This window comes from Cebus imitator, unplaced genomic scaffold, assembly GCF_001604975.1.
Source record: "Cebus imitator isolate Cc_AM_T3 unplaced genomic scaffold, Cebus_imitator-1.0 Scaffold192, whole genome shotgun sequence".
Taxonomy (NCBI): Eukaryota; Metazoa; Chordata; class Mammalia; order Primates; family Cebidae; genus Cebus; species Cebus imitator.
The window spans coordinates 671,742-698,038 of record NW_016107507.1 but is presented as its reverse complement, the minus strand read 5'-3'; the positions used below and the strand labels follow the sequence as shown (position 1 = coordinate 698,038).

At 38.2% G+C, this 26,297-nt stretch overlaps 3 protein-coding genes across 8 annotated transcripts in view; 1 reads left to right on the top strand and 2 right to left on the bottom strand.

Moving 5' to 3' along the window:
* Positions 1-988, bottom strand: part of BCAP29 (B cell receptor associated protein 29) — a 46,320-nt gene extending 45,332 nt beyond the window's left edge. Inside the window, exons 1-2 of one of the 3 annotated variants that reach the window (XM_037745110.1) lie at positions 867-988; positions 110-216 (exon numbers count right to left, since the gene is read on the bottom strand). In XM_037745110.1, the coding sequence (XP_037601038.1) occupies positions 110-201 (92 nt within the window). In that variant the 5' untranslated portion in view covers positions 202-216; positions 867-988. Of the gene's footprint in view, positions 1-109; positions 217-549; positions 575-643 lie in introns of those variants that run through there. The other 2 variants (XM_017546823.2, XM_037745109.1) reach the window with 2 other exon arrangements.
* Positions 989-2,722: 1,734 nt separating this feature from the next.
* Positions 2,723-15,918, bottom strand: DUS4L (dihydrouridine synthase 4 like). 2 transcript variants are annotated; one of them, XM_017546928.2, is made up of 7 exons: positions 15,833-15,918; positions 12,914-13,050; positions 9,052-9,173; positions 6,538-6,655; positions 5,364-5,486; positions 4,084-4,310; positions 2,723-3,355 (listed from the first exon to the last, which is right to left on the bottom strand). In XM_017546928.2, the coding sequence occupies exons 2-7, from the start codon at positions 13,027-13,029 to the stop codon at positions 3,108-3,110; spliced, it is 954 nt and encodes a 317-aa protein (XP_017402417.1). In that variant the 5' UTR covers positions 13,030-13,050; positions 15,833-15,918; the 3' UTR covers positions 2,723-3,107. The 2 variants fall into 2 exon arrangements, with proteins under 2 accessions (XP_017402417.1, XP_017402418.1); XM_017546929.2 differs by lacking the exon at positions 15,833-15,918 and adding an exon at positions 15,412-15,766.
* The window catches only part of COG5 (component of oligomeric golgi complex 5), a 368,077-nt gene continuing 357,680 nt past the window's right edge, over positions 15,901-26,297 (top strand). Inside the window, exons 1-3 of one of the 3 annotated variants that reach the window (XM_017546916.2) lie at positions 15,901-16,241; positions 21,403-21,542; positions 25,000-25,057. In XM_017546916.2, the coding sequence (XP_017402405.1) occupies positions 16,148-16,241; positions 21,403-21,542; positions 25,000-25,057 (292 nt within the window). In that variant the 5' untranslated portion in view covers positions 15,901-16,147. The remainder of the gene's footprint in view (positions 16,242-21,402; positions 21,543-24,999; positions 25,058-26,297) is intronic. The other 2 variants (XM_017546917.2, XM_037745106.1) reach the window with 2 other exon arrangements.

Here is a 26,297-nt window from a genome sequence, read left to right as displayed (position 1 = left end):
CAAAGGCATTCGAAACTTTGTAATCTTCAGAAAACTTTTCCATTTTACATTACACAGTCTAAAGGAGTGATCCAATATTATAACTGTCAAGGATTTGAAGGTTTCCTACCTCTGAGGAGGAATAAAAGGTAGGCAGAAGATTAAAATGAGTCCTATTTCGGCATAAAGAAAGGTTGCCACTGCCGCCCATTGGAGTGTCATTTTTTTTCTTCACACCTAAATGGGGAAACACTTATTTTAATCTTGCTTCCGTTCAAACAAAACCGGGTTCGAGGCCCCGAGGCGCAGCGTTTTTGTTGAGGTGGTGGACTGTGTCCGACCTTCCCCCACCTGGGGAGGCCGGCACGGACCCCCGCCGGGAACGGGTAAAGGGTGGCCCGGGAAGCCTGTGGCGTCACCTCCCCGGGAGTCCTGTGGAACTGGCGAGGCGACCCGCTGGCCGCTGCCTCTTCCGCCAGCTTCCCGGCAACAGAAGCCCAACGCCTCCCTCCACCAACGCCCTGCTTCGCGGCCCTCCCGCTCCCGAAGGCGCCGCGGCCAGGGCCGGACCAGGCCAGTTCCGCTAGGTTCTCCAGACCAGGCAGCGGCGCTCTTCCTCCGCGGCCTAGCGCCCCACGGGTCCCCGGGTCGCGGCCGGCCTTACCCGCCGGCGGCCCACCTCGCTCCCCGCGCTCCTCCGCGGCCGCGGACGCTGCGGACGTCAGACGCAGCGGCCGGGCGCGGGACGGTAGACAGGGCCCCACCCCGCCTCCCGCCCGCGCTCCTGCCCGGGGCCTGTCCCGGCTGAGGTCACAGGCGGCTCGCCCACGTTTATTGGCAATTGTTTTCTAACTGGCGGCAGTCAAAGAAGGAGTCAGACTTTTGACCTGATGCTTGGGGGTCCTAGCGCAGCTTCTTCAAGAGGGCAGGCTTTCCGCTGCTAAGTGCGGCCGGCGTGGGAGGGCGCATCGCGGGGTCCAGGTCTAAGGAGCCGCGCCGGGCAACCGGGCTGGACTGGCCGGTGCAAATTCAGCGAACGCGCTTTAAGAAGCACTCATTTCCTGTCACATCCTCTCTCGGTGGTGGGAACTGTTTGTGTCCAGAATTAAGGAATATTTAATAAAGGGCCAGGATGAGGTGTCGTGCAGCATTTTGTTCTGGAGAAGGTAGGAGCAACTGTAGTATCACAACATACTCCGTAGGTGTTCTGTTCCCATCCGTGGGCTAGGAAGAGGCAGTAAACTTCAGGGTGGTGGTTGCGGACTGGCAGGGAAGTTGGTTATGCTGATATTCTTTCAATTACTATTTTTCAGCTTTTCACATTGTGCATATACATTTAAATTGTTGAGTTTTTTTCAATAGTGACAATGTATCAGGAATATAAGTACTATCCTGGTGACAATTATCTGGGGCATAGTAAACAAATGCTGAAAATAGATTATTATAGAATATAATGCATTCAAAAACACATTTAAGTTGGTGCTTTTTCCTAATTATCACAAATATTCTTGATCACATGTAACAAAAAAGTAGAAAAAAGACTTTGCACATAAATTAACCAAAAGGAAGGTACTTTTTTGTTTTTTTTGTTTTTGTTTTTTTTTTAGTTGGAGTCTCCCTCTTTCACCAAGGCTGGATTCTGGTGGCGCAATCTTGGCTCACTGCAGCCTCTGCCTCCCGGGTTCAAGCAATTCTCTCGCCCCAGCCTCCTGAATGGCTGGGATTACAGGGGCCTGCCATGACGCCTGGATAATTGTTGTATTTTTTAGTAGAGATGGGGTTTCACCATGTTGCCCAGACTGGTCTTGAACTCCTGGACTCCAGTGATCTGCCCGCCTTGGCCTACCAAAGTATTGGTATTACAGGTGTGAGGCACCGTGCCAGGAAGTTCCTTTTAATCAAATGTGTTAGAACTTCTTGCCCATCCACACTGGTTCCTTCCAAACACGGAACACATTACTCTAGGGATGATGCTGTGCTCACACCAGTAGGATAATTCAATTCAGAGTTCTGACCATACCTATTTTGTACAGTATTCATAGAAAATGAAAAAGCCAGTTATCTTTAAAAAAATGCATTAACTGAAAAGTGAAAAGAGTACCAAGGAAAAAAGATGGCACCACAGTGCTTATGTTAAAATGGATTCATTCAATATTCCCAAACGTGAATTAAAGTTTTACATAATTATTTCCTTGTAACAGTGGCAATATAGAATAATACTTTATGAACTGTTTTCAGTCTGAGATACTTAATTCTTGCAGTGCATGCCCGCTGATAACAAAATCTGTTAATAACACTCCCAAACCATGACTTTAAAGTCAATTGCTGGGAGGCATAAAATAACATCAAACACAGAATTTGAAAATTAGGTTTTAAAATTAAAAACAAAACCTAGTTACTATTCTCTAGGAAATATTTAAGTATATAATCATCTCCAGGTTGGCTACCAAATTTCTTATACTTAATATATGGTGGATTGCAGTTAATTTTATCTTTTTAGGTAGCAGTTATATTTATCAAGCTTTCACTCTTCGGAGGATCTAGAAGTTTTGAAATGTACCAAATGTAATGTCGTTAACCAATTGGAATTTTTAGTAAGTTCTGAGTGCAATTCTACTCAGAATTTTTTGTTCTTTTTCATTTTGGATGGATGTTGATATTTGGACCTGCATACTTTTTTGCAGGTGCACCACCTTTTTGCACCTGCATACTTCTTGTTAACTTACAGATACTATGAGCCATACTTAGTATTAAAATAATAAATTTTATTTAAAAATGTTAACATGAGAAAACATGACTCCTTTAGGAGAAAATTCCAACTCTACCCATCCCCCAAATATCTACATAACAGGATTCAGAACAGTATTTGTCAGTGTTTGCCTAGGATGATCAGGATGTTTGAACCACTGGGAGTTTTCTTTAAATTGTAAATTCTGGGTTTACTCCAGATCTACCAAATCAGAATCTATGAGGGAGGGGTGGGGTGCAGGACTGACTTTTACAAAATGCTCCCAGGGATTGTTTTTATACTAACATTTGAGAGCTACTTGTTTAAGGTGCAAAATATAATGTTCTGTTGTTTCACTATAGGTCTAGAAGTATATATTTAAATTATTTGGGAAGTCTAGTCAAATGCCATAATGGTCTGTAAGGTAATCTATGATTGCTGATGTGCTTGACAGAGCATTAAATACTCTTTTTTCCTGCCTTGAAGTTATCTTTTCCATCATGTACATTAAATGTTGGTGGAAACACATGTAAGGAGTCCCGAGTTCAAGAGCAATGTCAACCCAGTCCCAGATGCATTTCAGTGGGGTTTCCTCATATCCAGCAAACATGGCCGGGTTTGCTAAAAGTCCTCTTGCAACCATCACACCTACAAATTAAAACACACCATATTTGTCCATACATTAAGAACCCATGGTTATTAGTTCAAACTCAATGAAGCAAACAGAATATTATTTAAAAAGTATTATTACAAGGTTTTAAAATAACTTTATTACACTAGTATGTTTAATTCAATTACAAAAGAATTAAATTTGGTACCTTTTGTAAACCAGAAAAGCTTAAATGTACTTACTTATAGAAATCTTTATTTTTTAAAGATTTGTTCCTTAAACAATGGGTCTTTAGTTTTTCTTTAGGGTAAATCTAGATTGTCATAAATTGGGCTGCTTAAAGTTCAGTTTATCTGTATTCTCCCACCTAGCAATCATAGGGCTTGGCATGCCAATAATTTATGGCAATAGTGAAACTGCATAGCAGTTCTGGGGTTCATTTGGTTCTTAGCATTCTTGAGTTCACTTACTCTCATTTCTAGGTGCTTTATTTTACTAGTAGGCTATATGGAAAATTCTTCACTGGTCACTAGATATGATGGTGTCAGAAAAGTAACTGAATTAATCTATCCCAGTTAAGATAATCTGTATTTTTCTAGGTTGAAAAGTTAACATCATTTCAATAAATCACTTAGCTTAACTCAGCTCATTGGGAAAATATGGCTTAATGTTAAAGAAAATGAATAAAAATTGAATTAACATTACTTCCCCACTCTGATTTCTTCCCCTCAATTAAAAGACAAGAATCCAAGTACTTATTTCTTACCATCTGTCCCAGTAATCTGCCACACATTTTCTGCCTCCTTTAAGCTTCTGATATCTCCATTAGCAATTACAGGTATAGACATATTTTCTTTAATTATTTTAATGGAATCATAGTGCACTGGCTGATGTCTTTCTTCAACAGTTCTTCCATGGACTGTAATCCATGAAACTCCTGTTGCTTCAGCCTTTCGACAAAGATCTACAGTTCTTTTAAGGTCATCATGGATCCTACAATTTCAAAATTACATTAATCTGTTCACAGCATACAAATCTTAATGCTAACATTAACTGACTAAACTCATATTTTATCTGTTAAATTAGTTAGCTTTGCTATATTATATTATTACTCCATCATTATCAGCAAGGTTTTCTTTAGGGATCAGTTCCTGCCCAAGACCTCAAATTTAGCTGTCTCACTATTGACAACATAGGACAACAAAGAAGTTTTATCGTAGACCTAGTGCTTCTACGTTTTGGCTTTGATAAACAAAAGTGCCATCAAAGTATTGTCATAGATGAATTTAAACCTTAATATTTGCTGTGCATTCTCCCATCCCCAAAGGGAAGAACATAATATTTCATATTGAAATATGTTTTCAGGCTGGGCATGGTGGCTCACTCCTGTAATCCCAGCACTTTGAGAGGCTGAGGCAGGTGGATCACTTGAGTCCAGAAGTTCAAGACTGGCCTGACCAACATGGTGGAACATCCTATCTACTAAAAAATACAAAAATCAGTCACGTGTGGTGATGCACACCTGTAATCCCAGCTACTTGAGAGGCTGAGGCACGAGAATCACCTGAACCTGGCAGGCAGAGGTTGCAGTGAGCCAAGATCATGCCACTGCACTTTAGCCTGGGCAACAGAGTCAGACTCAAAAAAAGAAATATGTTTTCAACTTGTCATGGAAAAATCGATTCCAGGTTTTTCTTTTTATTGTGAAATTTTAGTGCAAATGTTTTTCCTATTTTCTACATGTGGCACCAGGAATGTTTCTTAACATTCATTAAATACTACATGGAAAAAGTAGAAAGTTTGGTGAAATTTACAATAAAGAGATGCTCTAATTTTTGTTAAAAGTACAAACACAAAGTTTTTTTTGAACTATAAATGAAAATTATAGTATATATTCTTTTACTAAATGTCTTATTTCAACATTTCTATACACCAGCAACAAATTTATTTAGGATAGACACTCCCAACAATATCAGACAAAAGGAATAATCTTTTATTTCCTAAGTAACGAATCATCTTATCAATAGATTGTAATATTATCTTTACCTTATTTTAATAGAAACTGAAAATCCAGGGTTTTCCACTTGATTTCTTACTTGTGTCACCATGTCTCGAACAAGCTCTGGCTTGTTTATTAAGCAAGCCCCATAACCTTCTGCCATTGCCCACCTTTATAAAGCAAACACAAGAACAAGTGAATTACAAATAACTGGAAGAGAAGACAAAATTCTGAAAGCACTGAAATGCAAGTGCATCCATTTTTCTAGTCATCTGGAATAGAAGCAGATTTAAAAAATTCATAGACCCAACATTCTAAGTGGATCAATATGAAAGTAGGAAAACATGTTCCCAGATCAAAAAGTACTTAAGAGAAATGGTTTTCAAGGGCAAGTGAGACTATTAAAAGTCATTCAAGCAAAACAGGTTTAAGTATTTGAAGTAATTAATTGCAATTATTTCAGATTTTAAAAATTCCAAATTTGATGTTTATTGTGCATAACAAGAAGTTTTATTAGTCTCAATAGTTGAAAGCTATTTTTGGCTTACAGCATTCCAATACCACTAAACAGCTTATTTAACTCTCCTAATGAGTATACAAATATGTCCAATCTGATTTGGATTACACTATACTTAACAATTTTGCTTTTATTCTTTGGACACATTTTGAATTAATGATAGATAATCTACTATAGTGCCAGTACAGTAGAAATATTGTCAAATTAAGTACCTCCTATCAACACCTAGTTACATAAACCCAAGCAAATAACTGTAGTATAGAAAGAAAAGGTGATTTTAATAAGGTATTTTTATAAGAGGAATTAGGAGAAAATGTGGTGATTTCCTAAGTCAAACAATCTGTTTTCAGAGCAAGTATATCTGACAAGACAGTAAAAATACATTTTAGGGATTGCGGAAAACATTAGATTCTCATATAACTACTATGGATGAGATTCAAGGCACAGCCACATAAAAATTCTAGTGGTGAGGGGAGACAAACACCCTTCAAAGGTCTATACATGATTTCAGTCATCAGAAAAGAGCTTTGAATTTATATTCCTAAATTATATTTCCCTGTATTTTCTTCTTTCTTGTTTTGAGCCCTGGTGCTGTAACTCTATTTTCTTTTTAATTTTTGGAAAACTACAAAGATATTTTACCATGTTCACATAGTTTTTTTTCTAATCTTTTGGAAAATTCTTCCAACTTCTTTGAGCTTTACCTCTGAGGGCAACCACAGTTAATGTCTATTCCATTCGCATAAGGACTGACTATACGAGCAGCATCAGATAAAAGTCTTGCATCGTTAGCAGCAAACTGAACAATCAATGGGCAATCACCTGATAAAATGAATAGCTCAACATTAAAATTCACAGGAAAAAACACACACACACACCCCAAACTTTAATATTCGTACAGGATAAAATAACAGTAGTGATTTTTAGCCTAAGAAGCATCTGTCCAAATAAAAGAACCTTAAGCAATTTAAAATATTTTAAATTAAAAGCAATTTACACCCAGTAAAAAATTTAAATAGTACAAAATTTGATAAACGAAAACTAGTCTAACATTTTTGACAAAACAGATCCTCTTCTGAAAGGTGAGAATTAGTTTACTGCATTCCAGAACAAGTTTTGTATACCAAAATTTAAACAAGTGTGAACTTTCTATATATACCACCATGCCTACTGTTCCTTTCTTCCCTGATACATCTGGGAGACATACTCAGGCCTATTTTTTTCTTTACAGTGGGATATTCCACTGTATAGATGGATCATATAGTGTATTTTTACACTGTTTTACATTCTCTGAGTAAATTCATAGGAGTAGAATTGTTAATAGGCATTTAACATATAACATTGTGATAGATTTCACAGAACTATCTTCCAGGGTTTACCAATATAGACATATACCAATATAGATAACAGTTCTTGTTTCCTCACAACTTATCCTACAGTGTATATCCAACATTTGTATATTTTAATTTGTGAGCTCTCTTCATATTCTTTGAATTTTTTCTATATAAATTTTTTCCATTAGTTCCTCCTTTTGTTATAAAACAAAGAAATTAGTATTGCTATTTATCATGTGTTACAAATATTCTTGCCAGTTTTTTGTCTTTCAGTATATTTGTGCTTTTACATATAAAGGTTTAAGTATTTTTTTTTTTTTGAGACGGTCTCACTCTGTTGCCCAGATTGGAGTGCAGTGGCACAGTCTCAGCTCACTGCAACCTCTGCGTTCCAGGTTCAAGTGATTCTCCTGCCTCAGCCTCCCAAGTAGCTAGGATTATAGGTGCCTGCCACTACACACAAAATTTTTGTATTTTTAACAGAGACAGGGTTTTGCCATGTTGCCCAGGCTAGTCTTAAACTCCTAACCTCAGGTGATCCACCTGCCTCGGCCTCCCAAAGCACTGGGATTATAGGTGAGAGCCACTGCATCTGGCCTAAAGGTTTCAATTTTAATATAGCCAAATGTATTAAAGCTTCCTAGGTTTTAAAGAATATATTTTTCTTATCCTTGGGTCAGTATTATAAACTCTGTTAGATATATTTCAACATTTCTTTTCAGGAGTACTTGTATGAGATTCACTGGGTGTTTATAAAAATGCAGATTTCTCGGCATCATCCTAGTTGCACTGATTCAAGATTTCTATATCAATCCACTGCTTTACAGGATTATGATGGTTTAGGAGATTTTGCTTTATTCTTTATGGAGATGTAAGGTGCTTTTCCTTTTGTAACTCAAGAGAGTTACAGAATTTCAATTTAACAACCATTTATTGGTTGAATATATTTCCAACACAGTACTAGATTCTGAGGATACAAATCAAGCTATTTCTATAGCTACAGCCCTCAAGGAGGCCAGAATCTAGTGGGAGAAACAGGCACATAGAGAGGAAATCACAATGCAGGAGGATTAAGTGCATCATAAGAGCCTGTGCTTAGGAGGGAGGACATGAGTAGAGGATGGTTTAAGAAAAAAAAAAAAAGATTCAAGGCTTCAAACATTGAGCTGCATTAAAAAACATAAACTATAGTTTGCCACAGAGAGAGAGGTCTGGCATGAGAAGACAGGGGATGTTCAAGGACTTAAAATAATTTAAGAATTTTGCAGGATAAAGTCAGTGGGTTGTGGGGAGAAACTGAAGGAAGATAAGGCTGCAGAAGATGTATTCAGAGGTCAGGTTATGAAAAACTGTATCTTATCCTCAGGTGCTGAAATTTTAGTCTTGAGGCCAGTAGTTCTCAACCTTTAACAAGCTCAGAATTACCTGGAGGGGTTTTCAAAACACAGATTGCTGGACCACATATCCAGAATTTCTGATTTAGTACACCAGTAAATCTCCATTTCTAACAAGTTTCCAGATAATACTGATGCTGCTGGTCTGGGGATCACACTTTGAGAACAAGAGAAAACTTTACATTTTCAGTAGGTCACTTTGGAGGATAGTTTTGAATGGTACAAGATTAGAGGCAGTGTGACAGGAATCTATTGTAATAGCGCTAGTGAGAAGAGAGGGTTTCAAAGTGACCTTACGCTTTGATATATACACTGATAGTTTACAAGGCATTCAGTAATAACATTAAAAAATACTTATTAAAAACACTAAAGAACTGAAATTTTTAATATAAAATCTCTAAATTGTGTTGTCTCTGATTAGACAAGAGAGTTGAGTTTGTAATAAATTTAAAAAGCTTTACAAAGTCAGTACACTATGGGTTTCACATACCTTGGTTTGTGGTAAATTCACTGTCTCTGGCCTTTATAGATTTGACAAAATCAGCAGCAACTATCATTGGTGTGTAACACAGATCACAACTGTATTTTCTTACTAGTGTCCTAAAGGCCAACCTGTGAGCATATAAAACTTTAATTATGCATTTAGAAATACCACAATCATATTTTTAATTCATTGTTAAATATCAGAAAAAGTTCTACCTATGGGGAGATGGAGTAGATATACCTTTCCCTATTCTTCTTGCTAAGAATTACTAAAAACCCTGGATATTATATATAAAACAAACACAAGAAAATTTTGAAAGGTGAAGAAAAGATGGCCAGATAGGCTGAGGACCTGAGGAATGACAGGGTGTTGAGTTCTCTGGGTTTTATTCTTGTCTCAAATATCTTAGACTTGAAGAAGCTGGCTACCTGGAAACAACAATGGATGCAGACAAAACCAGATCCAACAAAAGCCTTCTCTAACCAAAGGACCAGGAAAACATTCTGTCTGACCTAGTAAGATAGAAAACTTTTGGACAGTTCTACTCCAGCCAAATACTGTAGAATAAGCTATGGCTTTATCTCCATTAGCAAAGCCCAAGTGGGACTCCTAGACTTCTACCCTCCCAAGGCTGTAACAAGGTACTCCAACATTCTACTGAGATGATGCGTGAGAAGGCCAGGTAAGGATCTGAAACTTTCATCTCTGGTGACAAGCGAGGTCACGCCCAGCCCAGTGATATTAGTGGAGGCCACAAGAGGAGTGTGGAGTTCCATGCCTGCCAGCAGTGATGAAGCATCTTCCTCCCTGTTTCAACACAGTAAGGAAACTTCTAGTCAGTGCAATAAGGCATGAATAAAGAAACAAAAGGCACATGATGGAAAGGAAGAAATCCAACTGTCCTTATTTGCAGATGACATGGTTGTTCATGTAGACTCTCAAGGAATTTACAAAAAAAACTAGAACCAACAAGTAAGTTTAGCAAGTTTGCAGGCTATCAGATCAACAGACAATAATCTCTTTCTATGTGCTAGCAATAAACACATGAACACCCAAAATTAAATATTCTATTACAATTGCTCAAAACATTCTGGTGTCTTACAAAACATGTATAGGACTTGTATGCTGAAAACTACACAATATGATGACAAAAATAAAACAAAATTTCAATCAATGGAGAGATATATTGTGTTCAGGATGGGGAGATTCAATATAGTAAGGAAGTCAATTCTTCCCAAGTTGATGTATAGGTTTCACACAATTTCAGCAAGATTTTTTGCCGAGATAGACAAGGTCATTCTAAAATTTGTTTGTAAGGCAAGGGAATAGCTTTACATATTGTTTTAGAATAGCTAAAACAATTTTGAAAAAATAAATTTGGAAGAATCAGTCTACCTGATTTTAAGACATATTAAGAGCTATACAGTAAGACTGTGTGGTATGGGTAGGGGAAAAGACACAAGATCAATAGAACAAAACAGAAAATGCTGATTTCTCACAAAGAATTAAATGGAGAAATAGTATTTATTTATTTATTTGAGATGGAGTTTGTTTTTGTCACCCAGGCTGGAGTGTGGTGGCACGATCTCAGCTCACTGCAACCTCCGCCTCCTGGGTTCAAGAGATTTTCCTGCCTCAGCCTCTCAGTAGCTGGAACTACAGGTGTGCACCACCATGCTTAGCTAATTTTTGTATTTTTAGCAGAGACAGGGTTTTACCATGTTGGCCAGGCTGGTCTTGAACTGCTGACCTCAAGTGATCTGCCCACCTTGGCCTCCCAAAGTGCTGAGATTGGGATTTGGTGGTGTGAGCCACCACACCCGCCTGATAGCCTTTCACTAAATGGTGCTGGAGTAATTGGACATCCATAGGTATAAGAAAAAAAAAAAAAAGAACCCCAATCTAAGCCTCACACTTATATAAAAATTTATGCAAAACCGATCATGGACTTAAATGCAAGACATAAAACTATAAAACTTTTAGGGAAAAAAACTTAGGAGAAAATATTCAGCATCTGGAGCTACATAAAGGTTTCTTATACTTGACATCAAAAGCACAATTTACAAAAGGAAAACGTTGAAAAATTATAGACGTCCTTAAAATGAAACTTTTGTTCTGCAAAAGATCCTGTTAAGAGGACGAGAAGACAAGTTACATAAACGGAAAAAAATATATGCAAATCACGTATCTGACAAAACAGTGGAACATATATCTACAATATATAAATAACTCTCAGCACTCAATAGAAGACAAGAAAACAAAGTGACAAAAACGCTTGAATAGATATTTCTACAAAGACGACATACAAATGGCCAATAAACACACAAAAAGATGTTCAGCATCATTAATCATTAGGGAAATGTAAATTAAAACTGCAATGAGATACCACTTCATACCCATTAGGATGACTATAATTAACAAAACTCTATGAGGATGTAGAGAAATTAAAACTCTTGTGCACTGCTGGTGATAAGGTAACATGGTACAGCTGCTATGGAAAACAGTATAGCAGTTGCTCAAAAAATTAAACATAGAATCACCATATGTTCTAGCAATTCTACTTCTGGGCATATAGCCAAACAGAATTCAAAGTAGGGTCTCAGAGACCTGTTGTGAACCGTGGGTATTTGTATACCCATGATTCATGACAGTACTATTTGCAATAGCCAAAAGGCGGAAATTACCTTGTGTTCTATAAACAGATGAATGGTTATCAACAGATGAATGGATAAACAAAATAGATATAAAATGGAGTATTATTCAGCCTTAAAAATGGAAGGCTTTGAGAGGCCGAGGCGGGCGGATCACGAGGTCCAGAGATCGAGACCATCCTCGCCATGATGAAACCCCGATTCTACAAAAAATACAAAAATTAGCCAGGTGTGGTGGCACGTGCCTGTAATCCCAGCTACTCAGGGAGGCTGAGGCGGAAGAATCGCTTGAACCCAGGAGGCGGAGGTTGCAGTGAGCCGAGATTGTGCCACTGCACTCCAGCCTGGCGACAGAGCAAGACACTGTCTCAAAAAAACAAAACAAAACAAAACTAAACAAAACAAAACAAAACAGAAGAACAGTCTGATATATGCTACAACATAAATGAACCTTGACGATGTTATGCTGCACAAAGTATTAGCAAAATCAATCTTGCTTCAAACAAATACTGTATGATACGACTTATATGAGGTACCTAGAGTAGTAAAATTCATAGAGGGAGAAAGTAGAATAATGGTTGCCAGGGGCTGGTGGGGGGAACAGTGGAATGGGGAGTTATAGTTTATTGTGTATAGAATTTCCATCTTCTAAGATGAGAAGAGTTTTAGAGATCAGATGCACAACAATGTGAATGTACTTAACACTACTGAACTGTACTCTTAAAAATGATTGTGAGATAAATTCTATGTTATTTATATAACAAAATTTTTTTAAAAAAACATCACAATAGTAAAATAGCAAACAATCCAATCAGAAGATAAGCAAAAGATACAAAGAAACATTTCTTCAAAAACTGAACACACAGCTACTACAGGACCTAGCAACTGTACTCCTATTTATCCCAAGACTTAAGTTCGCATAAAAATCTGTATATCGATGCTTATATCTATTTAATATCCACTATATACTTACAGGTAGGAGTTACAACTACCACCATTTTTATAGATACAAAAAGTGCAGCTCAGAGAAGTTAATAGTTAGTCAGGGTCACATATATACTAGGCAAGTAGTAGCATCATGACTCAATTTTAAATCATAATTCCAATGCTAGGAGTTTGAAGATCCCATTTGGTGGGTGGTCTTACAATACTTTAAAAAAGTCAGAAGATAAAAGGGAAATTTCATCTTCATTCATTAACCATTTAGCAACACTTACTTTGAATATCGAACCATTGGGGCACAGACTTTTACCAGCTGTCCAGAATGAAACATTTCTATGGGATCTTTTCTTCTTTCTTGACATATTGTGGTTTGTATGCAGTCGCTCTTCATTAATACAGATTTGTTTCAAATCTGAAAAAGACAGTAAGCTTGTATAGAGAAAATATGCTTTCACTATGTTAATTCCAATTTAACAATTTCCACTACCAACAACATGTATTTTTCATCAGGCTTGTGAGGTCAGAAATTTTTTTATTAATAGTTTCTTTTCACAGTAGCCAATATGATGCTACAGAATGCTGCCTCTATCTATAAGATAAATATATGTAGAAAACTACACAAGATAGTGGTGAGAAAACCAGATGTAGAAAACAAGATTTTTTTCCTAGTTTACCATGTTGTAAGTTTTCATGTTACTTAAAAATTTTTCACATTACTTTGTTGGGATTGGTAAACCAAGAAATTTGTTTTGAATTATTTTATATATAATACTCTATATGACTGGCATTTTGCAATATCTTGTTTTATTCAGGAAAGTTAAACGGCATTTATAGAGCAACTCTAACTAGTCAGTGTATCAAAAGATATCCTGATGTTTTTATTCTAATTCTTGAAACCTGTTCTGTGAATCAGAAGATAAACACTTATTTTTAAAAATTTTAATGTGGTATTATCTAATGAAAATTTCAATTATAATCCTATAATTGCATTGTAAATCAATTTTATACCCCAAGAGGTACAGGTACAAGTGATGAAATTAGAGAGTTTATAAATGTTTTATATTTGCCATACTTAAAATCCTACCATTTCAGTGTTGGCTACTTTTCATATTCCAGTTTTTGGCCTTAGTAACTTAGTAAAAAGAAACAGGTATGTCTGAAGGAAAAATGAAGCAGAAAAAAATAAAAAATAAGAATCAGATATGGTTCAACTTTAGAATGGTCTCAAACTTTCCAGTCTTTATCCTTCAGGCAAGGAGTTGAAACTAAAAACAGCTAAGGTACTTAAAAATGTCAGGATCTTGCAAGAAACTGCTGGAAGCACCAATATTTAAGTAACAGAGGAAAAGGGGAGAGCAAAAGAGACTGAAGATGAACTTTGGAGCTGGGAGGAATAAACCTAAAGAGTGATACTCAGAAATCAAGAGAGAGACTATTACAAAGGAAGGAGAGGGTAGGTATCTTAAACATCACAGACAAGTAAGGCAAATACAGAGTGTGCAATGGCAACAAGGTCATTAGTGATTTTAACAAGAATTATTTCATTTTTATCCACTCTTTCATTCATAGTAAATGACATACAGAGGCCTCGCTCAATATTTATTTGATGAAAGAATAAATCAGTAGCTTTCAGGGCTCATACCTGTAAACCCAGCATTTTGGGAGGCCAAGGCAGGAGGCTTGCTTAAGGCCAGGAGATCAAGACCAGCTTGGGCAATATAGTGAGACGCCCATCTCTACAAAAAAACATAAAAACTAGCTGGGCATGGCAGCACATGCCTGTGGTCCCAGCTACTCCAGAAGCTTAGGCAGGAGGATCCCTGGAGCCCAGGAGGTTGAGGCTGCAGTGAGCCATGATCCTGCCACTGCACTCCAGCCTGGGTGACAGAGCTAGACCCCATCTCAACAAAACAAAACCATCAGTAGCTTTCAACCTTAGCTGTACATTACAATAACCTGAGGAGCTTTTAAGACTCAGGATGCCCAAGCCATACCCTAGGCCAATTAAATCCAAATCCCTGGGCTCAGGTGCAGGCATCAGTGTTTGGTTTAAAGCTCTTCAGGTGATTTCAATGTGCAGATAAGCTTAGAACTACAGGAATAGGTAAATTCAAAGATTCCATAGCACCTGGTACAATTGTTTGTTTAAATTGGTTCCTAACTTACTTATTGGCTCCTTTTACGATATGGATTGAGCCTTGCATTTGTAAACTCCTGTAGTATGCGGAGTGGGTGGGGGGGAGTGTCAAAACTGTCGCTGTATCAATTATTATCACTCTTCTAAATCTTCCACTGTGGGGTATAAAAAAGCCAAGGGAGGAAAAACAATCCCTAATTCACAGATAATGAATGAATCACTCCTATTCCCATCATGACTGAGATTTAACATACTAGGGAAAATCCTGAGATAAAGTCAAGAGAGCATAATGCAGTGTAGCATAAGACTTGCTTACCTGCGGTGTTATGAGTATGAAATGCATTTAGATTTATAAAATACTTAGAACAGCGTTAAGCACAGGATAAGTAATACGACCTTTTTGAAACAGAATGTAGAAAACCACGTAGCTCTGGAATTGGACAAAATTGGTTTCCTGGATACATACCTATTGCACAAATGGAAAAGTCATATTACAGCTTCTTTTTGCTTAGAAGCTTAAGACTTTATTGCATAGTTGTGGTTGACTAATCCTGTTAATTTATCAGTATTTATCTTAGAAGAAATCTAAGTCGAAAATGCGGATGTATTAGCAGAGAAGATATAATGGGAACCAACCTGATGCTCTCACAGCGTCAATACTGTTAAGTGAGGTATGGGCAACCCACCAGTTTGTAATTAAGAAAAAGTCTGGCACGTTGCTCAAACTGAGAGGAAGAGGTAGAAAAGGCAAAAGGTCAAAGGTCTCGTGGGAAGGAAGGAGAGTAGAGACAGTGAGTTTTATTTGTCCTTTTATGGTTCATTCTTCCTTCTTCGTCGACTCTCCCTAATTCTTTTCACTGTTCATCCCCACAAACTTTTCTTCCTAAGCATTTCCTGCGGGCTTTTATTATCCCAGGAGTGCCAATCAAGCGTGGGACAGATAAAGCTATCTAGCAACTAACTCCTGACTCCTGTGAGTGTGGAGGGCAAACGAAGCTCCCTGGTCTGCTCTCCTGCCCTACACCGCGCGGACCCTGTTCTGAGGTTTAATACTTGCTTCACAGATAAGCGCCGCGGCCACGTTCCGGCGCCCACCTTCTCCTTGGCCGGGGCACTAGCTGCTGCGGAAAGCGCCAGCCCGACAGCCTTGGCTCCCTCGGTGCGCTGGGCGCAGAGCACTGGGACCCTGGGAGCCCACCGCTCGAGTACCCACGGGGCTCCTAGCCAGGATTGGCCCAGTCGCAGCCTCAAAGTCAGTTCGCCAGGCCGGCATTAAACCACGGGTTGGCTAGGCGGGCGGCGCCGATATTCTGCGTCACCACCTGGGCGGGGCCGTTCTGCTGCTGACGACATCAACCCGGCACCTGCCAACATGGAAGGCAGCGATGGCAGCGTCGCTGTGGCTGGCCTCGGGGCTCGAGGCTCTGGAGCGGCTGCAGCGACAGTCCGGGAACTTCTGCAGGACGGTAAGGAGACGGGGTCCGACCAGGTGGTGGGGCTGCGAGACTGCTCAGCTCCGCACCTGGGCAGCAAGGTGGACCCAACCCGTTGCTTTGCACAAAGTTTTCCAGTCTGGACGTAACCACTCCCCTCCGCCCGGCCTCCAGTTGTGGGTACTGTTCTAGCCAACCTGTTTCCTCTGGGACTTTCTCCCTGTTTTCCAGTGTCTTGGGGACACCTGGTTTTTGTTGCTTCACATTTTAACTCGACCCCCCCCCCATGCCTCCAGCTTCCCTGAAGTTTCGGGAGCCTAAATCCTGTGGCCCGCGTTGGCAGCCACCAGCTGCTACAGCAGTTCTTGACGAAGGGGTGTAGCGTTCGAGCTCTTCAAAAGTATCTAGAACAGACGAAAGACGCATCATGAAATAGGGGCTTGTTTTAAAGTAGAACTGGAAATGCCCACTCTTTTAACAAATGATCTGTCTACAGGTGACCCCTCTTGCAGGCTTTCCCCGTCCCCGTTCTCTTTCCCGTCCCCGTTCTCTTTATGAGGCACTTATCCACAATGAGACGGGGGAGGTTTCAGGGAATTGATTCAGATTGGGATTAACAATTTATACAGAATCTAGCAGTCAGATTTATTGCTAGTCTGTTTGGAGAAAAGTTGCCCAAAATAAGAAAAGTTAAATACTTGAAAAGCATATTCAGTTGTCAGTCCAGTTACCATGTCCCGAATCTCTTATCCTTCAGAATAAAGTTCAAATTTATAAGCATAAACCTAAAATCCTTCTCGCCTGTTCTTAATTTTTTTCTCTAGTGGCCATCGCATTCTACCTTGTACTGAAATCATTTGTATACTTGTCTTAATCTTTTCTGTATTGTGAACTTTTTTTTTTATATATCCCACAATGTGAATAGCAGTATCTTAAATACAGTAGGTGCAGAATGTTTTTTAAATTGAACGTTGCAGTTAGAAGCACATACACACATTTGAAGACCCAAGTGGATAATAAATGCTGTGAAGTTCTAAATTACTGTTTATTTTCTCTGACTGTTGAATATTTTATTGTCGTCCCAAATTACATGTCTTCTCATGATAACTTATGTACTTTAGTCAAAACTAATGATGTTGTTTTCTGAACTATTTTGTGTTAGAAACTCTAGATCACTCTGTCTAATCCATCCTTGTATCTTAATTTAAATTCAGTTTAACCAAAAACTTGGTTAAACGTTTTTAACATTGACAAAGGGGTGTGACGTTCAAGTTTAACCAAAAACTGAATTTAAATTAAGGTGCAAGGTAGAGACCCTAATAAATTTGCAGCTGCTCCTGATATATGTGCAATTCTTGCCCTCAAGTAGTTCACCATCTAGTAGAGGAAATCAGTAGAACTGTAAAGGTAGGTGCTGTAATGTAAGTGATGTAAGATAGCAGTAGGATTGTGTATCAAGTAGAGCATTAATACAGAGGAGAATGTTAACTGGGGGTTGGGAACTGGTTAGGAAATGTCAGAAAAGGCTTTCTAGGTGAAGTTGTTTTAAAGTGTAGCTAGGACTTCCCCAGGTGAACAGTGGAAGGGACAGTACAGGCCAAACAATGGATATATGTTTCAGTAGGATGCATTTCAGGAATTGTAATCAGTTCTCGGAGGGTACATAGTCTTCAGTTCTGCCTTGTGCATTTTTCTTCTTGGTTCTCTGCTATTCTCCACAGTAATTATTTAAATATTCCTTACCCTTTTCAAACCTCTCCCTTCAAGCTCAACAAATGACTTTCTGCTTCCCCGGGGTTAAAAAATGGATCCATCAGATGTGAACTTTCTCCATTTGTTGCCCATCAAACCTATAATTTTAACATCAACCTATAACCATCCCGTGCTCCTTCTTTCCCTTGCCTTTTCAATTACAAGAGAAATGAAGTCTCTGCTCCGTTCTAAGGAGAGTCCCTCATACTTTGCTCTGGATTTTTTCTTCCAGTTTCCTAGGGACTCAGTTACCCTCAATCTATGTCATTGAAATAACTTTGCAAGGTTTCCAATGACTTTCTTGTGGTTACGACAAATGGACACCTTTTTGGTCCTTACGTTTAACTTGTAATAGCATTTGCTGCGTTTCTTGAAATACTTTCCTCGTGTGGTTTATGGGTGCCATGTGTTTTAAAAATTCTCTATTCTCTTAAGTGCTCTTTGCCAGTTTCCTGTAGATAACTTGTTAGTTCAGTTTGTCCTGAATTAAATGCTCTCTGTTGCCCTTCCCACCCCTAACTTTCCTGAGGAATTAAGTATTTCCAACAGAAACTGTGATTTACTATGTCAGGGATTTGGCCAGTGACAGAGTATCCAGTTGATAGGCTTGGTGAGCACAGGTGTATGGTATGAAAATTGGTGAGGTGTTTCTGGTGTGCCTCGTATGGGAATGGGGAAACTACGTTATATATTTCATCTCTTTAAGGGCTGTCAGTCCCCAAATGCCACATCCCATGGCCAGTATTCAACTTTCATTGTGTTTGATCTTTGGAAGCTCTACGACGCTGCTACTACCACTTACTTTCTTTAGGCTATCCCTTCTTTTGGCTTTTGCCATTCCTTTTTGTTTCTCTTTATCCCTGAGCACTCTTTAGTCTCTTTGATAGCTTTCATTTTCTCTGTTCATCCCCAACTTTCCTGTCTTTCTCATTTTTCCTTTTTGTGCATTCTAAAACTTTTTTTTCCCTGAATTATCTGGTCTTTTCTGTGGTTTCAGTATGATCCTTACCTGTCTTCTGAAGTATAAAACTGTATTTTTAACTACCTACTGGACATTCCTATCTTAATAATTTTTATGATATACTGTTCCGTAACCTGTATGGACATTCCTATTTTGACAGTAAACAAGCATTGCTAGTTCTATAATATGCATGAAAACCTACATATGAACAAATAGTACAAGTTCTAGATATGAAAAAATGAATTCTTTTTTTCTATCTTCTCTCATAATCTTTTCCTATGGTATTCTGTTATCTGTGTTTACTATGTTGCCGGATAAATGTGTGTTTCTTCCCCTTATAAATTATGAATTCCTTGGAGGCAGAGGTTTGTTCATGTTCATCTTTGTATATTCAGTGCCTAGTGGTCTAACTTAATGTAAAACTAAATTTCCTATATCAGTTACCTAATCAAGACATTTGGGAATCATCCTTATTTGTTTTAATCACCCATTTTCAGCTAAGTCCTACATCCTGTGCAATGTGAATATTTGTCAAATTTGTCAGTTTGACATTCTTTTTTTTTTTTTTTTTTTTTTTTTTTGTTTTTTTTTTTTTTTTTTTTTTTTTTGAGACGGAGTTTTGCTCTTGTTACCCAGGCTGGAGTGCAATGGCGCGATCTCGGCTCACCGCAACCTCCGTCTCCTGGGTTCAGGCAGTTCTCCTGCCTCAGCCTCCTGAGTAGCTGGGATTACAGGCACGTGCCACCATGCCCAGCTAATTTTTTGTATTTTTAATAGAGACGGGGTTTCACCATGTTGACCAGGATGGTCTCGATCTCTTGACCTCGTGATCCACCTGCCTCGGCCTCCCAAAGTGCTGGGATTACAGGCTTGAGCCACCGTGCCCGGCCCAGTTTGACATTCTTAGTGCCACTGTCTTATTCAGGCTTTCATTATGTCACTTAGGCTGTTACCATAGTACTTTACTGGCTTTTGTGGTTCCATTTCTTGGGTATACTGGTAAATTGGCTTTGTGGGAAAATAGAAAACGCCCTGATTTTGTACTGTGTGCTGATTACCATGGTGTAAATACTCTGTCATGGATTTTAAGATACCTATGTGAAAGGTCAACTGGCTCACAGAATTGCTGAAAATGTAATAGTCGGCGCTCAAAAGGCAACTGGAGCACATTGCTGTGTGACTAATCCGTTTTCCATCTTTTATACTGCTGCCAGGATTATTGTTCTGGAACACAAAGCTGATAGTGCAGTTTCTTGAGTTAAATGAGATATGGTTAAACATTTTGAGTATATTATAAACCACTTTTCAAACGGCCCTCCAACTTTTGGAACCACATCTGTCCTTTACTATTTTTGCCCAGTATACATGTGCTATGATCTAAACACACTGAAATCAGTATTCCCCTTATTTCTCAAAACATGCAATGGCATTTGCTACTGCTAAACCTTCCTTTTGCCTGGAATGGCTCTCTTCATTTGTCTGGCTGACAGGGTCCTTAATTATGAGAAGCACTTGGAAACTAGAAGGAAATGTGGTTCTCAGAATTAAAAGTAGTCAAAGTAGCAGCTTCCTTTTTTCATTCCGCTACATTTTGAGCGTAATCAGGAGTAGGAGCTTTTACTTTTTTTTGTTGTTGTTGTTGTTACCAGAATGATACTATCAGCGGATGTATTGATTACTTAATTCATGGAACCTGCCACTGGAGATGAGGTAGTAAACAAAACAAAGACCTTTTTCCCCTCACTGAGCATACATTATAAAGGATATAGACAATTTAAGTTTTCTTATAAGTACTCTATTTTGCTTGTTTCATAATCTCTCTCAGGGCAGTCTTACTGTATCTACTGTATCATTAGGAGATTTGGTAGGTGGTTACCTTGAGCTTATTACTTCTGGGTATCTATTTTTTTTCTTTTACTTCTTTGTTTCTGGGTATCTATTTTTATCTTTTAATTCTCTTAATTTATCTTTCATCCACAGATATGTGGATTTTTATATTAAGGGATATCTTGTTAACATCTAGCATTACTTCTGTTTCCCATCTAGTAGGGGCCTATTTTAAACAGCCTTTCTTTCCATTAACATATTTTACCCATAAATCCTAAATTTCAGTTACACCTATAAATCTGTGCTTCCTATTGTTAAAAGTCCAGATTCACTTTGCTATAACAGTATTTATGCATTGGTCTAGAGATATCTGAGGCCATAAATATTATATATATAGCCAATTTTCCTGTTGTCTTTTCACTGACAATAATCTTGTTTTCTTTGGTTAGTAGTAATAGCTTGTAGTTATGTTTTTAATCTCTTTCTCAATGTTGTACTTCCTTTTGAGTCATGATAAAAATTAAGCATTAAGCAGTATAGAGGAGTGGTTCAGAGTATGGGATTAAAATATGTTAATTATAATTTTTCTGTTGTTTAATAATTGGTTTAGGATAGGGTATTTACGGACTTTTCCTTATTTTTCCCTTAATCCAGAGTGTTATAGTGACTTTTTAAATGAAGACTTTGATGTAAAGACTTATACTTCACAATCTATTCATCAAGCTGTAATTGCTGAACAACTAGCAAAACTTGCCCAAGGAATCAGTCAGTTGGACAAAGAACTACATTTACAGGTAATTCTGATCTTCAGGGTCCCTATGGATTATTCAGCCTAAAGTCATGATTTAGCATTTTTGTAATCTTCTTAAATATAAATGCATATTGACATGAACAAGCATCCTTACCAGTGTGACTTATTTTTCAAAGTAAATATTTGAAGTTTTCTGTAAACCCTTTTTGTTAGTTGAAAAACTAATATACCACTTCACCACAGCCTTTCATTTATACTTCCTGTTCACCAACTTAACTGATGTGCAACGAATATAGTGGGCAAAAAATAGGATGTGTTTGATAAACATAATGGAAAATGGAATTTTGGAATTAATATGAATAAGAAAAATTGGGATGTTATATTGGCAAGTCATACTTTATGAGCACGAAGTGTAGCATTTGCCGAAATTACAGAAAGTTGATAAGTGTTACTGTGAGTAGGATGCACTATGAGAAGTTAGGAGATGGGTCCTAATTTCAGCTATGCTGTTAACTGACTTTAGTATCACTTAGTGTCTTTGAGTCTTGCTTTTTTGTTTGTTTTTTAATCTATCAGATGGGTGGAAATAAGCAAGAGGGAGAGGAGATTATAGTAGATAACTTTGAAGATTCCTTCCTCTCCTAAAATTCTGTAATTTTTATAGGGTGATTTTATGGTATAATTTCTAGTGTTGCCTTTGATTGAGTAGGTATTTAATACATAGTTAAATGAATGAACAGTGTATGAAACAGATTGTTTACCTGGAAACATAGATTTGGTATAACCTGAGACATATCCACTTGATCTTTTTTGTGTCCTAGTTTCGTCGAGTGGCTTAGTAGGACTGGGATGACTTCTAAGGTCATTTTAATTTTAAACTTCTGATTATGTATAATTGTATTTCAATCTTTATTGACAGATGTTTAGAAAACACATTTAGTTGTCAAGCTTTCAGTTGGACTGTGGGGATAGCCAAATAAATAGAATACGTTTCTTGGCTCTCCAAGGACCCACAGACCAGTGGCAGACGTAGACAGAAATAATGGCAGGCAAATGAGGCCTGTTTTAAATAATTAAGTTGTTTATGGGAGTATGGGAGAACGTACTCAGTTCTGCCTAGAGTTCTAAGGGGATGGCTTTTTGCAAGAGCCGCCTGAAATCCTTTCAGTCCTTTTATGCTTGGTATTTTCCTTATTCCTTGTATGCAGTGTCTTCTCTGCAAAAATCAGTAAGAACTTACAATGTATTTACCATTTCTTAGAGGGGAGAAGTTATAGTAGCCTGGGATGTGAGACAGAGGAAGTCTCTAAGTCCCAGTAGTCTATATCAGCGAGGTGACTAAATTGTAAAATATTTTTTGTTAGGGGTTAGCACAGGAACTAGAAATCACTCTAGGTATTTAGAGCAGAAAGACACTTTATACAGGGAGTTTGGATGCTTATAAAATTGTTGGGTGAATAGCTAGTGGACGGAGTTAAAGGAACTACCACAGATGCAATACAGAGGCCTGGAAGTACCTTCTCTTACCACCCATGCCAGTGCTACAATTCTACTTCTAGATACCTAATGACTAAATGCTGGTGTGGTCAATGTGGTTCTCTTAACTGTCTTTAAATTCTCGGGTCTCAGGATCTTTATTACTAGCTGAAACAGTAAACTCTCTCTCTCCTCTCTCTTTCTCTCTCCTCTCTCTCTTCTCTCTTTCTCTCTCCTCTCTCTCTTCTTTCTCTCTCCTCTCTCTCTCCTCTCTCTCTCTCTCCTCTCTCCTCTCTCTTCCTCTCTCCTCCTCTCTCTCCTCGCTCTCTCCTCTCTCTCTCTCTCTCTCCTCTCTCTCCCCTCTCTCCTCACTTTGTCACCCAGGCTGGAGTGCAGTGGTGCGATCTCCGCCCACTGCAGCCTCCGCCTTCCCGGTCAAGTGATTCTCCTGCCTCAGCCTCCTGAGTAGCTGGGACTACAGGCATGTGCCACCACGTATGGTTAATTTTTTTGTATTTTTAGTAGAGACAGGGTTTCATCATGTTGGCCAGGCTGGTCTTGAATGCCTGACCTCAAATGATCTACCCGCCTTGGCTTCCTAAAGTGCTGGAATTACAGGCATGAGCCACCTTGCCTTGTCCAGCTTTCCTCTCTTTTGTCTTCCACAACTCTTGGAAAAATCATTTAATTGGTTGCAAGGGAGTCTATGAAACTATAGTTTTAGGCTTTTTAACCTCACCAAAGTATTACAAGTGATAATGGAGAATAGAAAATTTTTAAAAAAATTAGTCTTGTTAAGATGGACATATTGATAACCATATTAGTAGACTGGGGAAAATTCAGACATCTTCTGGTAACCTTACAAAAAAAGACCGAGGTGACCAAGAGTAATACTTTAGGTAAATATGATAGAGAGACTTGACAGAATGACAGTGATATCTGAAACAGGACAAAGTAGAGGATTTATCGGTTCCAGTGAATTAATCTTTGGTGATGGAAGAACTTCAGTCAAAACACTAGACATGAAACCTTGTATTCATTGGAATAAAAGGCATGAAATAATAAAGATTCCTGCATTATTCTAAAGATTTGCATGATTTCGTGATGTTTCTAGGAATCTCTTGCATGTGCCCTTTAACTTTTAACCTTTTTGGTTTTTTGTTCTGGCCATCTCCAGTGCCCTAATTCTCATAAAAGTATCAAACTTCTATAGGGAAAAGGATTTGCTGTGGGGGTGTGACACTGGGAAACTGGAAGCAGAGAGATGTTCAGGTATAGGGAGCACTGAGTGCTGTATCTTTTCAGATTAGGATGCGGCCTTGGTGGTGCTGAATCAAATTCAACAACAAAGAGAACCTGATGTTTGAAAATAATGTTTAAAGGGAAAACATAATACTGGTATGGCATCAGTGAGCTGTTTTTTTACATTTTTTGGCATAACTCCACTTGCACATCTCATTAAGATAGCCAGCGGCTTGTTATGGTCTGAATGTTTGTGTTCCCCTGACATTCGTTTGTTGAAACTTAATTTCCAATTTGATAGTATGAAGAGCTGGGGGCTCTGGGAGATGATTAATGCCCTTATAAGAGAGGCCCAAGGAAGCTTGTTTGCCCCTTCCACCATGTGGAGATAGATACAAGGTACCATCTATGAGGAATGGGTTCCCACCAGATGCTGAATTTGTTAGTGCCTTGATGTTGGACTTCCCAACCCCTGGAACTGTGAGCAATAAATTTCTTTGGTTTGTATGTTACCCAGTCTAAGGCATTTTGTGTCTGCAGTCCAAACAGATTAAGGTAGGGCGAAGAAAAGGCTTTATCTCCTCTTGATCTGTGTTGAGCTGTAAATGTATGTGTGTTTCTGCTTGTAATTCATCTCAAACACACCTTAATAACGTGTTTTTTTTCTTCTGCATTTGTATTTGCCCCATTTCTACATCAAGAGTGACCTTCAATTCTACATTGTGGTTACAAGGAAAGGTACCTAATAGAGCAAAAGCTAATCATTTATTTTTGCTTTTCAGGTTGTTGCAAGACATGAAGATTTACTGGCACAAGCAACTGGGATTGAGTCGTTGGAAGGTATATTTCAATTAACTGCTAGAGATTATGTAGAGGTAGACCAGGGATTGGCAAGCTACTTTGGATGGCTAATATTTTAGACTTTGCCAGCCATACAGTCTCTGCTGCAACTACTAAGCTCTGCCATTGTAGAGTGAAAGTAGCCAGATAATATGAAAACAAATGTGTGTGGCTATGTTACAGTAAAACTTGAGTAAAACTTTGCTGGCCCCTGAGCTAAATGATCTGGGTTCAAATCCTTGTTTTACTGCTTACTAGATGTTTGACTTTAGGCAAGTTGGTTAACCCTTCAGTGGCTAAGTTTTCCTATCTGTAAAACAGGAGTATAATATGTACTAACATAGCATTTAAATGAGTTAGCAAGATACTTAGAACAATGCCTGCACATATTTAGTGCACCTGTAAGTGTTAGTTAATTAAAACTAAAACGTCAGCAATACCAGAGTAGGTAGCAGTGGAAGGAGGCATGAATTTTTTTCTTATTTTTGCCTTTCTTGGAGCCTTTTTTTGCAATTCTTTTTAGTGAAAGTATAGTCAAGCTATATATAATTAGATTTTTATTTTTATATATCTGCTTATTTTTGTTGGGCTAAATCTTTTATGAATTTTTAATTCCCTCTTGATTAAATTAAACTACATCTCACAAGTATGAAATGTTACTATTGTGTTTAACAGTATTACTTGTGATTACTATTATTAATCATTGTACATTGAAAGAAACAAGTGATTTTTCCCTATGTTGATCAAATTCTTAAGAGAGGATATTGTTTTCTGTGATGCAGTATTCTTTAGTGCTTCCCCAGTATTTCTCATGTACTTAAAGATATTAACTTATTCTCAGCATGTGCAATATTTCTAAGATATCCTGATAAAGAACTTAGTATTTCTGGAATTAGTAGTTTGTTATTTGAAATCTGGGATAGATATCTCACTAGATTCTTGGGAAATTTAACAAGGTCTAAATACTGGTTGACTTAGTACTGGAAATAAATTATTGTTATAGTCATTTCAACTTTTATTTTAGATCCAGGGGATGTATATGTATGTTTGTACCTGAGAATATTGCATAACGCCAAGATTTGGGATACAAACAATCTGTCACCCAGGTAGTATGCATAGTACCCAACAGTTAAGTGCCCCCTCCTCCAGTAGTCCCTGATGTCTGTTGTTGTCATCTTCAGGTCTATGAGTACCCAGTGTTTAGCTCCCACTTATAAGTGAGACAGCATTTGATTTTCTC

Bases quoted from the DNA above. Each gene is read 5' to 3' on its own strand.
- DUS4L (XM_017546928.2), bottom strand. From the start codon at position 13,029: ATGAAGAGCGACTGCATACAAACCACAATATGTCAAGAAAGAAGAAAA. The intron at 9,174-12,913 runs GTAAGTGTTGCT...ATATGCTCACAG, and splicing joins CCAATGGTTCGATATTCAAA to GTTGGCCTTTAGGACACTAG. The intron at 5,487-6,537 runs GTAAAGCTCAAA...TGCTTTATAAAG, and splicing joins AACTGTGGTTGCCCTCAGAG to GTGGGCAATGGCAGAAGGTT.